General features: G+C 45.9%; 1 protein-coding gene across 1 annotated transcript in view; it reads left to right on the forward strand.

The window, feature by feature from the left end:
* The window catches only part of LOC113907723 (2'-5'-oligoadenylate synthase 3-like), a 28315-nt gene extending 15142 nt beyond the window's left edge, over positions 1-13173 (forward strand). Inside the window, 6 exon segments of the mRNA XM_027567342.1 lie at positions 2347-2607; positions 3419-3707; positions 5611-5795; positions 8192-8424; positions 9223-9396; positions 9398-13173. Coding sequence (XP_027423143.1) covers positions 2347-2607; positions 3419-3707; positions 5611-5795; positions 8192-8424; positions 9223-9396; positions 9398-9422 — 1167 coding nt within the window. The 3' untranslated portion in view covers positions 9423-13173.
* Positions 13174-13647: the final 474 nt, after the last annotated feature.

Genomic DNA, 13647 nt, shown 5'->3' on the forward strand with positions numbered 1-13647 from the left:
GCTGGGTCTGACTCTTTGTGATCCCACAGACCTGGGCTTCCCTGGTGGCTCAGTCGGTAAAGAATCCACCTGAAATTTTGGAGACCTGGGTTCGATCCTTGAGTTGGGAAGATTCCCCTGGAGGAGGGCTTGGCAACCCACTCCAGTATTCTTACCTGGAGAATCCCCATGGACAGAGGAGCCTGATGGGCTATAGTCCATGGGGTCGCACAGAATTGGACATGACTGAGCAACTAAGCACAGCACAGACTGCAGCCCGCCAGGCTACTCTGCCCATGGGATCCTCCAGGCAAGAACACTGGAGTGGGTTGCCATTTCCTTCTCCAGGGGATCTTCCTAACATTACCCCCAGATAGCTGAGGTGCATATCAAAGGAATGATTTCAGTGAGCCCCGACTCTGACATCTTCCCATACATAGAAAAGCACTCTATTCCTTAACTTGAGATTGTTGCTGGCCAAAATCTTGGCTTTCTCAGCCCCGCAAAGCCAAATAAAAATACAGAGATAGAGTTTGGAAAAAACAGAAAGGTGGCTTTAATTCTCAGCCAGCAGAGAGGGGAGCTCCATAAACTCATGCCTTAAGAACTGCACCCCCCGCCCCCCAGGGACTTTTATAAGATAAGGGCTTCCAGTCAGGAATCAGTGATGAGGAACAAAGGTGTTAGGATCTTGACTTGTTCTTCTTGCACTGTTTTAAACACAGTCATAGGCTGGCATCAGTAATCCAGTAATTGAATCTGGCAGTTTGGCGGCTCTGCGGCTATCTTTCCGATATATAAAAAGAAGAACTTTAAGGGGAAGAATGTTGCAAGCGTAAACACCAGATACAGGATGTATTTAGCCCAGCAGGCCTCAAAGAACTGGCATTGACTAAGCACTCTCGAGCACACACACAGAAAGGAAAATAGGGGTGAGCTGTAGCTCCTGCAGAGTTAGGAGGCAGAAAAGCAAACTTACAGACATGCAGAGTTAGGAGCAGTTAAAGTTAAAAAAAAAAAAAGACCCTGACAATGGGAAAGACTGAAGGCGGGAGGAGAAGGGGACAACAGAGGCTGAGACGGTTGGACAGCATCATCGACTCGATGGCCATGAGTTTGAGCAAGCTCCGGGAGTTGGTGATGGACAGGGAAGCCCGGCGTGCCGCACTGAACTGATAAAGTAAAAAACCTAAGAATGTTCAGGCCTGCTCACTCTTCTCTTTATCTTCTGTGTTCTCCGGAAAGGGAAAGAAAAAAGCTCATTCCTCTATTTTTTTTTCCCCTTTTTGCCTCAATGGGATATCTGGTTTTCTTTAATTTACCCAAAAACTTTTGATGTCCAGACTACCTGACCTATGTTGCAAAACTTCTAGACAACCTGGCTCCTCCCCTCGCCTCCTTGGAGCAGTCTTCTCAGGGTCACTTGAGAGGCTGTCTCCCTGGCTTAAAGTGCTAAAAATTCCCATCGAATAAAACATAACTCTCAACTTTTATGTTGTGAATACTTTTCAGGTCGAAAGTCCTCTTTACAAATTAGGACAGAGAGGCATGCCCGGTTACATTCGTGTTCAAAGCTGCACAGCTAGGGACAGCTCACAATTTTTCTGTCAACCTAAAGAACTAAAGTTTATGAAAAAGTAAAACATATAGATTCATGCCATAAAAAAAAGAGAGAGAGAGAGAGAAATTATGTTTGTGCATATGTGTGCGTAAACCTAGAAAAATATCTCACAAGACTAACCAAAGTAGTTATAGTTGTAGTCTTTGAGGTTTAGGATCAGGGGTGGACTAAACAGTGCTTCCGGATTTTTCTGACTGTTTCTGTTTGCAATATACATGTACTGCTGCAAGGATCATGCTGCTGCTACTGCTGCTAAGTCACTTCAGTCGTGTCCAACTCTGTGTGACCCCATGGACTACAGCCTACCAGGCTCCTCCACCCATGGGATTTTCCAGGCAAGAGTACTGGAGTGGGGCGCCATTGTCTTCTCCGGCAAGGATCATAGGAGACTATAAAACAATTTCGTCCACAATGAAAAGAGGAAAAGGAAACCAGAAATCTATCTGTAACTGTGATTAGTCTTGGGTGAAGTATTAACAGTTTAAAAGCAGCTTTTCAGAGTACAGTCTGAAGACAGACCAGACATGCTAGTCTGCCTGGTAAAGGCAGGGAGTAACTCTGGGGTTCTGGAGGAAAAAGCTGAGAGACCTCACAGGTTTGTGGGATCACAGGAGCCTTTGGCAGGAGTGTTCCATTTGCAGAGAGACAAACTAGAAACAAAGATTCAGGACAAAACTCCTCCCTTTCAAGGAACCGAAACCAGCAGCAGCATAGCTCCTCCCTGCCAGTGAAATGAAACTTAACAGCCCCCTAGATGCAGGCAGCAGAGGAGACAGAAGCTCACAGTTTCAAGCAGCAGCTCTGCCGCCTCTGGCTCTCCAGTCCCCAGCGTCATGGTGGAGCTCAGTGATACCCCGGCTGAGTCTCTAGACAAGTTCATCGAAGACCACCTCCTGTCAAACGAGGAGTTCCGCACCCAAGTCAAACAAGCCATCGACATCATCTGCACTTTCCTGAAGGAGAGGTGTTTCCGATGTGCCCCTCACAGAGTGTCCAAAGTTGTGAAGGTGAGTCCAGAACGGCCTGGCTGGGGAGAAGGGGGGCTGGTGAGCAAGCGTTTGCACAGGGACAGGCAGAGAGCAGAAGGCTGAGGTCTCTGGGGCTGGTGCTTTCTGATTTATCCATGCCAGAACTATAACCACATTTGTGAAAATAGCTTCTGGGGTGAGGGCATCATCTGTAAGTTTTTAACAAATTCCCTGGAGAAGTGTATAAACCACCTGGGTCACGACTGCTATAGAGATAAGCAATCTGAATCCTGGCAGCATCTACAGTTCACTAATCTTGACCAGGCTGGGATCTCACTATTTCTGCAAAGTCACGAGCTGGTTAAGAGTATACGTTTTAAAAGCAGATAGCACCTGCTGGCGGTGAAGTCTTGGGCAAGTCACTTAACCTCTCTGTGCCTCAGTTTCCTTATCTATAAATTTCAGTACCTTATAGGACTTGCAGATCAAGTAAAGTCAGCCACGGGCCAGTTTACAGTATTAATCACATAAGGTCATAAATTACAGGGAGTAAAGAATATGGACCCTGGAAAAAGACAACCAGGATGTAAACTGTATCTCTGCCACCCACTAGCTGTATGACTGAACTGATACATGATCTCTCAGCATCTGTTTCCCCATCCGGAAAATGACAACAGATAATAACAGTAGCTAGATCCCAGAGTTCTTGTGAGCATTCTAGGAGTTACAGCCGCTGATGCCTTCAGAGCAGTGGCTAGCACTCAAAATGTTAGTGATTGTTCTCAGCATTGTATTTAGGGAGGCTCTTCTCAATGAAATGTGTCAATACTCATTCTTATCACCTTTTTAGGGTGGCTCCTCAGGCAAAGGCACGACCCTCAGGGGACGATCAGATGCTGACCTTGTCGTCTTCCTCACCAATCTCACAAGTTTTCGGGAACAGCTTGAGCGCCGAGGAGAATTCATCGAAGAAATCAGGAGACAGCTGGAAGCCTGTCAAAGAGAGAAAACATTTGAAGTGAAGTTTGAGGTCCAGAAACAGCAATGGAAGAATCCCCGCGCTCTCAGCTTTGTGCTGAGGTCCCCCAAGCTCGACCAGGAGGTGGAGTTCGATGTCCTGCCTGCCTTTGATGCCCTGGGTGAGTGCTCCCAGCCACAGGTTCTTACAGTCTTTGTCCTATGTCAGGGCTTCTTCCGCTCTCTTTTCTTGTCTCTGAGCAGAAATGTCTCTCACTTTGAGACTCTTATTAACCAAGGTATCCCTTCAAGTGGGAGGAGACCCCAGCATCTTTCCTGGGACAAGAATGCCTAGGGTCACACTCAGCCACTGAAGTGACGTTAAACAACAAATTGGTGCATTTGGGGGGATCAAGATATTTGTATAGAACACCTGCCATGGAGAAGGCAATGGCACCCCACTCCAGTACTCTTGCCTGGAAAATCCCATGGATGGAGGAGCCTGGTAGGCTGCAGTCCATGGGGTCGCTACGAGTCGGACGCGGCTGAGCGACTTCACTTTCACTTTTCGCTTTCACGCAATGGAGAAGGAAATGGCAACCCACTCCAGTGTTCTTGCCTGGAGAATCCCAGGGATGGGGGAGCCTGGTGGGCTGCTGTCTATGGGGTCACACAGAGTCGGACACGACTGATGCAACTTAGCAGCAGCAGCAGGAGTATTTATACCAGAGAAATCTGCAATTGCTAAAAGGCAGGATTACTTCCAGAGAGCTGCTTTCCCAGAATATTACTGTGTATTTTGAACCTCCCTCTCTACTGTTTGACTTAAAGTTTGAGAAGAGAAATTGACTTCTGTATTCAACACTCAAAAGACCAAGTCCTGAGATATTTTTATCTAATAAATATCAAATGAAACACTAAAAAAAAAAAAAAAAAAAAAAAAAAACACCTGCCAGGCTTACTAGTTTGACTTTTGGCAAACTGTGTGATCTCTTTCTAAAAACTAGGTCTAGGCTGAACTCAATATGTTAATTTCATTTTCTATGCAAAAATGAGGCAACCATTCAAACTTACACTGAGGGTTGGAATTTTGAGATAATGTGCAGGAACATTGGGATAGGAAGCAATATATTTTTTGAGGCTCAATTTCTACTGTGTACCTTAGATGCAGGGCTTCCTTGGTGGCTCAGTGGTTAAGAATCCACCTGCCAAGCAGGAGATGCAGGTTCGATTCCTGGGTCAGGAAGATTCCCTAGAGAAGGAAATGGCAACCCACTCCAGTATTCCTGCCTGGGAAATCCCATGGACAGAGGAGCCTGGCAGACTACAGCCCATAGGGTCGCAGTGGGTCGGACAGGCTTTAGCGACTGAGCAGGAGCACAGACTTGGAGGCACACGGCATATTCTGTGGCCTAAATGAGACAGACAGAGAACCTCTCTCCTGGAGCCGGACCATATGAAAACCAGGAATGAGATGATAACTTCCTGCGACACAAATTAAATAGGATGACCCAAAAGAGAGCAATGGGGAATCAGAGGACTTTGGAGACAGGGTGACAAGGGAGGTGACCTCTGACCTGAGACCTGAGGGATGAGAAGAGGCCAAGCACTCAAAGATTTGGGGGTTCCAGCGGAGGACACAGCAGGTGCAAAGACAGGAATGAACGTGGCATATTTGAAGAAGTGAAGCAACCAGGGGAGTCAGTGGCAAAGGGATTGAGGCAGGAGGTAAGATGAAGGAGGAGACAGGTCTCACCATCCTCGTGGGCCACTGTGAGGACTTGGGATTTTATCCAGAGGTCCTGGGAAGCAAGAAGTGGAAGGATCAGGTTTAAAGGGCTCTGTGTGGGCTGTGGAGGATCCAGGGAGGAGGGTGCCGCCACCTCTGCTGAGTCCAGGTGAGAGACGATGGGTGATGGCGGTAGAGGCGGGAGAAGGGAGGACCGGGGATGGACCTCAGGCCCCCTGGCTCTGGGCCTGCTGACCTCCCCACTGCCCCCCACCGCCAGTGAGTCTGTGTCCCCAGGGTGACAGAAAGAAACTCAGAAAAGAGCTGACATTTAAACTTGAATTCATTCCCAACAGGTCAGTTGACCAAAGGTTACAGACCTGACCCTCAAATCTATGTCAAGCTCATCCAAGAGTGCGAGAACCAGAGGAGAGAGGGCGAGTTCTCCCCCTGCTTCACGGAGCTGCAGCGAGACTTCCTGAAGGAGCGTCCGGCCAAGCTGAAGAGCCTCATCCGCCTGGTGAAGCACTGGTACCAACTGGTATGGCCGGTCCCATCTGGGCAGAGAGCTGAGGAGGAGGAGGAGGAGGAGGGGAAGGGAGAGAGTGAGGACGAGAGAGGAGGGAGGGAGGCGTGGAGGGAGGGAAGGAGCAGGGAGAGGTGTGGGGAGGAGAAGAGAGAGGAGAGGGAGGAGGGGAGGAATCAGAAAGGATGCGGGAGGCAGGAGGGAGCCGGATGGAGACGAATGGAGAGGAGGGAAAGGGAGCCTGGAGGGAGACGATGAGAAGAAGAACATGGAGGAGTAGACATTGGTCAGAAGGGGAAAAAACAGGGGGCAGAAGGGTAGGGTCTGGGACATTGCCAGTGGACTTGGGTGTCTTACCCTTCCTGGTTCTCCCATATCAGCAAATGAATGCTCCATCCTTTCAGTTGCTCCGGACCAAACCATGGGTCTTTCTTATCTTTTTCATACCCACACACACACACACACACACCACCAATCTACGAACGGCTTGGTCCTGTATTAAATATCATCATCAACTCCCCGCTCACCCCTACTCCCAGGCTGCTCTCTCCTCTTCATTGGTCCACCAAGAAGGAAGCTCTACTTCAGCCTCAGGGCCTTTGCATGAGCTTATTTGTTTGTTTATTGTCTGTCTTCCCTCTGGGAATGTACATAAAAGAAGGCATTTGTATAATTTATTTGTGTGTATTGTATAAATATATAATATGATACTGCATGTTTTATTCACTGCTGTTGCCCTAGAACCTAGAACAGTGCCTGGAATATAATAGCTTCTCAGTAAGTAAGTATTCAATGAACTAATGAGTGCTCCCCCCCACTCCCCTTTGCTCACTTCCTAGCTGTCTGAATCTGGGCAAATGAATTAACCTCTTGTCCTTCCCATTTTCTCCCTTGAAGAGTGGCATGGCGCAGCAACACTAAATCATATTCCGTGAGGCCATGCAAACAGACTGCTTCAGGTAGTATGCATATTTGAAGAGTATTAACCCCTCAAATCCATGAGCATGGTACCTCTTTCCATTATTTTTGTCATCTTCAGTTGCTCTCCTCAAAGTCAGTTATAGGTCTTTCAAGTGGTTGAATTTATTCCTAGTTTTTAAAATCTTTTAAATGTAATTGCAAGTGGGATGGCTTTTAAATTTCTCTAATGAGGTGGATGAAACTGGAGCCTATTATACAGAATGAAGTAAGCCAGAAAGAAAAACACCAATACACTATACTAACACATATATATGGAATTTAGAAAGATGGTAATGATAACCCTATATGTGAGACAGCAAAAGAGACACAGATGTCTAGAACAGTCTTCTGGACTCTGTGGGAGAGGGCGAGGGTGGGATGATTTGGGAGAATGGCATTGAAACATGTAAATTATCACATGTGAAACGAATTGCCAGTCCAGGTTCGATGCATGAGACAGGGTGCCCGGGGCTGGTGCACTGGGATGACCCAGAGGGATGATGGGGAGGGAGGTGGGAGGGGGATTCAGGATGGGGAGGACATGTACACCCATGGCGGATGCATATCAATTCATGGCAAAACCAATACAATATTGTAGAGTAAATAAATAAATAAAACTGAGATTAGATTAAAAAATGAATAAATGAATTTCTCATTGTGATAGTTTGTTACTCATATATAGAAATACAGCATATTTCTATGTATTATTACTGTATCCTGCACTCTTCCTAAATTCAGTTTTTATTTCTAATAGCTTTTTGGAGGTGCCTCGCATTTTCTATGTATAGTGCCATGTCATCTGCAAATAGCAATAGGTTTAAACTTCCTTTTTAATTTGCATGGATATTGTTTCTTTTTCTCGCCTGATTGCCATGGATGGACTTCCAATACTATGTTGAATAAGTGTGAGGAGAGTGGGCATATGTGTCTTGTTCTTGATTTTAAAGAAAAAGCTTTCAGCCTTCACCACTGAGTGTGATGTCAGCTGTGGGTTGGTCATATGTGGCCTTTATTGAGTTATGTTCTCTCCATACCCACCTTGTTAAGAGTTTGTATGACAGTGATTGTTGAATTTTCTCAATTTTTTTCTGTATGTGGGAAATAATCATGTTTTTATCCTTTATTTTGTTAATAGAAATGTATCTCTTTGATTGATTTGTGGATTCTGACATCCTCGCGTCACTGGACTATATCCAACTTGATCATGCTGTGTGACCTAGTAATACGTTGGCGAATTTGCTTTGCTAATATCTTGTAGAGGATTTTCCCGTCTATCACCAGGCCTGCTCTTTTCTTTTTTGTGCTGCATTTTTCTGCTTTTGGTGTAAAATGAGTTTGGAATCATCTCCTTATCCTCACTTTTTTGAAATAGTTTGAGAAGGATAGGCATCAACTCTTCTCCACGCAAAAGCTGAACAAACTCATGTTTCTAATTTGTTCCCTCTTCTCAGTGTAAGATGAAGCATAAGAATAACCTGCCCCCACAGTATGCCCTGGAGCTGCTGACCGTCTATGCCTGGGAACAAGGAAGCGCAAAACCAGAATTCAGCACAGCTCAGGGATTTCGGACTGTTTTGGAGTTAATCCTGAAGTATCAGGACCTCTGCATCTACTGGAAAAAGTATTATGACACTGAAAACTCTATTATTAGACAATACCTGAAGAAACAGCTTGCAAAACCCAGGTATTCTATCCTCACATGGCTTAGATCCCCACATAAATGCAACTCTGATTACAGCTGTGGCACCTTGGACACGTAGGAAGAGGGAGGTTTCCAGTTATTGATCATCATCTATTCTCAGTCACTGTGCAGGGCACTTTACTCCTACCATCTGATTGAAATAATAACCTGCAACCCTGTGAGGCAGGCACTGTGCTAACCACAGATCGCTGAGGTATGGAAAAAGAAGAGCTTGTGCAAACTTTACAGAGAGTGAGTGAAAGAGCTAAAATTTGACTCAAATACCAATAGCTATAGCAGTAATAAAAATTGCTTCCGGGAAGCAAGAGCTTGCTGTAAGACAAAAACACTCTGATAGAATAGGGGAATGGTGGTTATTAAACCTGTCATGTATAGACCCCTCATTATGTATCAGTTACTGTTGGGAGCATGTCATGTGCTTCTCTAGATCCTCATACAACATCCTTTGAGGCAGGGATTTTCAAATCTGCCCATTTCACAGATGAGGATACTGAAGACTAGAGATTCAGGTGACCTGCCCAAAGAGATACCACTACTAAAGAGCAGAGGTGAGATTGAAACCAGGTCTCTCCAGGCCCAAATGCAAGCCTCCTTCACCTCATGTTCAATGCTCACTGTAGGGCAAGGCACCCAGGTCACAACCCAGGGAGAGGTGTCCATGGGCCCTCCAGCTGCCCCCAGAAACAGTCTACCCAGGCTGGTATTTTGTCCTGCCGGGAGCTCTGAACACCCCAGACACAGCCCATGTACTCACCTGTCCTCTCTGACTGTTGTTTCCAGGCCTGTGATTCTGGACCCGGCTGACCCGACTGGAAATGTGGCTGGTAGAGAGCCACAGAGGTGGCACTGGCTGGCACACGAGGTTAGATACTGGCTGAGCTATTCATGCTGTAGGAACTTGAATGGGATGCCAGTGAGCACCTGGAACGTGCCGGTGAGAACTCCTGATTTCATGTGACCTGATACTAATGGCATGTTGAGATAACAACTTCTAGAAATGCTACTTAAATCAAATGGAGTTTCATCTCGGTCTTTGTATTCTTTCATTGTGGTTACTAGAATATGTCGAATTATACCTGTGTCTGCCCCAGAATGAATCACTGGGTTAGACAGCAGGCTTACCAACTTACACTGTCACCCTGCCTTGGTACCAAAACCAACGTGTCGTTGACAAAAGTCCATTCCAGAAAAACTCCCATAAGGATGCACAAAAGATCAAGATGTTCTTACCACCTGAGTCACTGGTCACCTAAGTGGTTGGAAGACAGTCTTTGGCTTCTCCATATTGCTGTTCCTCCTTTGAGGCCTCCAGCATCCCCGTGAGATGGGTTTTACTCTGATTCTCATTGTAATACATTGAGACATGGCCACTCACTCAGAGTCCCCTGATGAGTGAGAGACGAGAGTGTGAAGTTGAACCCTGGTCCTTCTTGCTATGAAGCTCTTGCTCTTTGTTGCTGCTCTCAGTGTGTCTTCATACACTGAATTTTTCTGTTTCCCATCTGGGGACCATGACAAGGGATATAGCAGAGCCTCAGTGGAGGGAACATACTCGGCTGAGGGTCCCAGCTACTGCCCTCTGTGATCCATCTCCACGTTGACACCAAGCCACGCTGCCTACCTGCAGCTCCCAGACAATGACCATGGGTGCCAGAGACACTCAGGCAGCCCCATTCCTGAGAGGCAGGGGAAGCTCCGACATGGGACACTGGCAAAAGGACTCTCCACGACCTTGCTGGACATTGTCTTGACTGCAGAGCCAACTGTCCTTCCTTCTTGCCTTCACCCAGAGTCAGATTAGATCAGGGTTGTCAGCTTTCGCAGCTTCCATAAGATCCCTGATCATTGTCTCTCACCTGGGTGTTTCCCCAAAGAACAATCTCCCACATTTAATGTCACATTGGCATCTGCTCCTTAGAGTGACCCAGACCCACACAAGCACCTCTGCCACCACCCTCAAGGTAGGTGTGGGCTCTTCAGCAAATCCTAGCTGTGATGATGACCCGAGGTACCATCCTGGTCATCCTCAGCCATCACCTCTTCTCTTGTCACTGCCTACGAGGTGGCTCCTAGATGAAGCCACCGTCTCACCCTCTCCCCACCCCATCTCAACCCTCATTCCTGCTCCTTGGCCGGGGCTTCTGTGTTTATCCTTTGTATATTTGTGTTCTCAGAGGCTTTGACATCTGGGCCCTGCTGATCCTGGAGAGACTGCCCTCCTGGGGTTGGCTGTTTCCTAGACACAGCCAGCAGCTCACCTGTTGGCCTTTCCCACGCAAACCTGTCGAGCCTTTCCTCTCTGCTCCACTGCCCAGACTCAGAGCCAGTCTGAGCCACAACCCACCCTGCCCCACTCATGCTGGGACCAGGTACCAGATGACTCAGGAAACCCCTTCCTCTCCACAGCCCTCTTACATTATTCATACTTGCCATCCAAGGACTGCTTTCCCTGCCTCGCCTGCCTTTCCCAGAGAAATGATCATCAAGGTCTTGGCCTTGTTTTCCTCTAACTCGGTCTGCCTCACGGAAGACCCTGGGGGTTCCCGTGTGGCCTGGACACAGGATGACAGGCTGTGTCTCCTGTTTCTAGGGACCTGGGAGGACCATACTTGGTCACTGATTTAAACATGAGAGTGAGAAATATTTTTGTTTTTTAAAAAAGAGGAAGAAGTCCAAAGTATCTCCAAAATTTGGGACCTTTTCTTTTCTGTCTCAATTTCCATGTCTATGTCGAGTCTTTCTGAAAATGGGATTTTACCCCAGATGGGGTTTTGGTACCACGGTGTTATCTTTAGCACAGGTATCTCTTCATGCGGACAGGACACTGGAATCACATGTAATTACCATGTGGGTGGTCCACTTGTATTGTTTTCCGAGAGTGTTTCAGAATTGTACATAAAGATACAGTCACTAGTAGATGAACTGAACTGGTAAACAGTTGCTCAGTTGAAGAGCCACATGGATCCTCTGGTGGGGCTATTGTTAATTCTTGAGGAACTCTCCTACTGTTTCCACAGTGATGGCACCAAATTGCATTCTTAGCAAGAGTGGTCAAGAGTTCCAGGCCCTCCACATGCTCACCAACACGAGTGTCCTTTAGCACATGTAACAGCTATGCTAACAGGTCAAAGCGATGTCTTATGATTTTGATTTCCATTTCCCAGTTGATTCATAATATTGAGTATGGGAATTCCCTGAGGGTCCAGTGGTGGGGACTGGGCGCTCTCACTGTTGGGGTCAGGGTTCAATCCCTGGTTGGGCAACCAAGATCAGGCAAGCTACACAGTGTGGCCAAAATAATAATAACGATGAGCATCTTTTCATATACCTGCTGGCCATTTGTAAAGCTTCTTTAGAGAAATAAAAATTCAATCTGTAGCCCATTATACAGTTAGGATTTTTGTCCTTTAGCCATTGAGTTGTCCAAAGCCCTCATTATTTTGCTAATTAACCCCTTGTGAGATTTGTGCTTTGCAATCATTTCCTCCCTTTCCCTTACCTTTGCTCCCTTTCATTCATACATCTGTTTCCATTTTTAATTTTGGAGTGTAGTTCATTCGCATTGCGTGTTGCTTTGAATGCACAGCAAAGTGATTCAGCTACACATGTATCTATTCTTTTCCATCAGTTACCTTCTGACTTCACTGGGTTTGTTTTTGTGTTTTTTTTTTTTAATTTGCTGGGCAGAAGCTTTTTAGTTGGATTAGTTCCCCTTTGTCTATTTTTGCTTTATTGTCAGTGCTTTGCTTACACAGTCAACTACTCTTGGGCAAGGTTGTCAAGAATATACAATGAGGAAAGGATGGTCTCTTCAATAAATCAAGCTGGGAACATTGGATATCCACATGCAAAAGGATAAAACCACACCTTTTCTTCCAGCACAAACATCAACTCAGAACATATAAAGACCTGAACACAGGAGCTGAAACTGTAAAACTCCTAGAAGAAAACACAGGGGGAAAACTTCATGACATAGATTTGGCAATGACTTTATGAACGTCCTATCAAAACACAGACAGACGGGTGTGAGCTGGGGGTCCCCCACTAGTTCGTCTATGTGGGTGCCAAATATTCCAGCAGCTCTTGCTGAAGGGACCGTCCTTCCCACTGTTCTGCAGAAGCACCTCAGACATATGTCCCGAGTCCTCTGTGTGTGAGCCTGTGTTGTTCCATCGGTCAGGTTTTGTGTCCTTGACTTAATACTACCTTGACTAATTATGATATCCTGATATTCTCAGTGTCTTGTAGAAAACTGTGTTCTCTCCAAACGAATGTTTTCTCTTGGCTTTTTCTATGATAATATTATACTCAGTTTGTGAATTTTCACCCAAAATACAGGGAGGCATTTGATTAGAATTCCATAAATTACTTGAGGGAAAATGACATCCATGTAATATTGACAATTCCAGTCCACAAACTTGGAACTTCTTTCCATTAATTTTCTTCTTTAATTACTCTGTAACTACATTTTATAGTTTTTCCCTGCATTGTTAGTACATATATTTTGTCATATTATTCCTAGATATCCATTTTTATACTATTGTACTTTCTTTAATTTCCTTTGTAATGTTGGTTTCATGAAGACCTCAATGTTTTCAGTGGCTATGTGGATTATAGTATGATGAGTGAGCTTTATACTTTTCTTAATTTTGTGGTTTTGTTGTATTTTTCTGTAAATCTATATTGCTTGTATGGCCACAAGAAACAATAAAGCATTTTCTTTCAAAAGTTTTTTGGATAAGTGTTTGTCAGCTGAACTCTGATGATTTGGTCCAAGCTGGTAGACGCAGGTGACACAAAGCTCAAGGGTGGTGCACTTCAGAACTGCTGGTTCAACCACAAATTCATGAGACTCAGCAACAGAGAAGAGAGCGTGTAAGGGATGATGGACATACTCGTATGAAATCTGAAACACCCAAGTCATAAATGCCTCATTGCCCAGAGCTGAGTCCTCATTCTGGGCCACTTCCTGCCGAGGAAACAAAACTGGGAAGAACTGAGATTAAAGCAGGAGATATGAGGGTGGAGTTCTCTGAGCCTCCCTGGAGGCTCAGCATCTTGTCGGGGGCCCCAGCCCTACCAGGGGTGCAGTCTGCTGTACTACCTGCCTTCCGGGCTCCCAGCTCCATGGGAGCTGTCCTGTCTCAGGGCTTCTTTCTCTCTCTCTCATGTTTCTGAGCAGAAGTCTCCCACAGTTCGAGAGCC

This window comes from Bos indicus x Bos taurus, chromosome 17, assembly GCF_003369695.1.
Source record: "Bos indicus x Bos taurus breed Angus x Brahman F1 hybrid chromosome 17, Bos_hybrid_MaternalHap_v2.0, whole genome shotgun sequence".
In the NCBI taxonomy this organism is placed as follows: domain Eukaryota; kingdom Metazoa; phylum Chordata; class Mammalia; order Artiodactyla; family Bovidae; genus Bos; species Bos indicus x Bos taurus.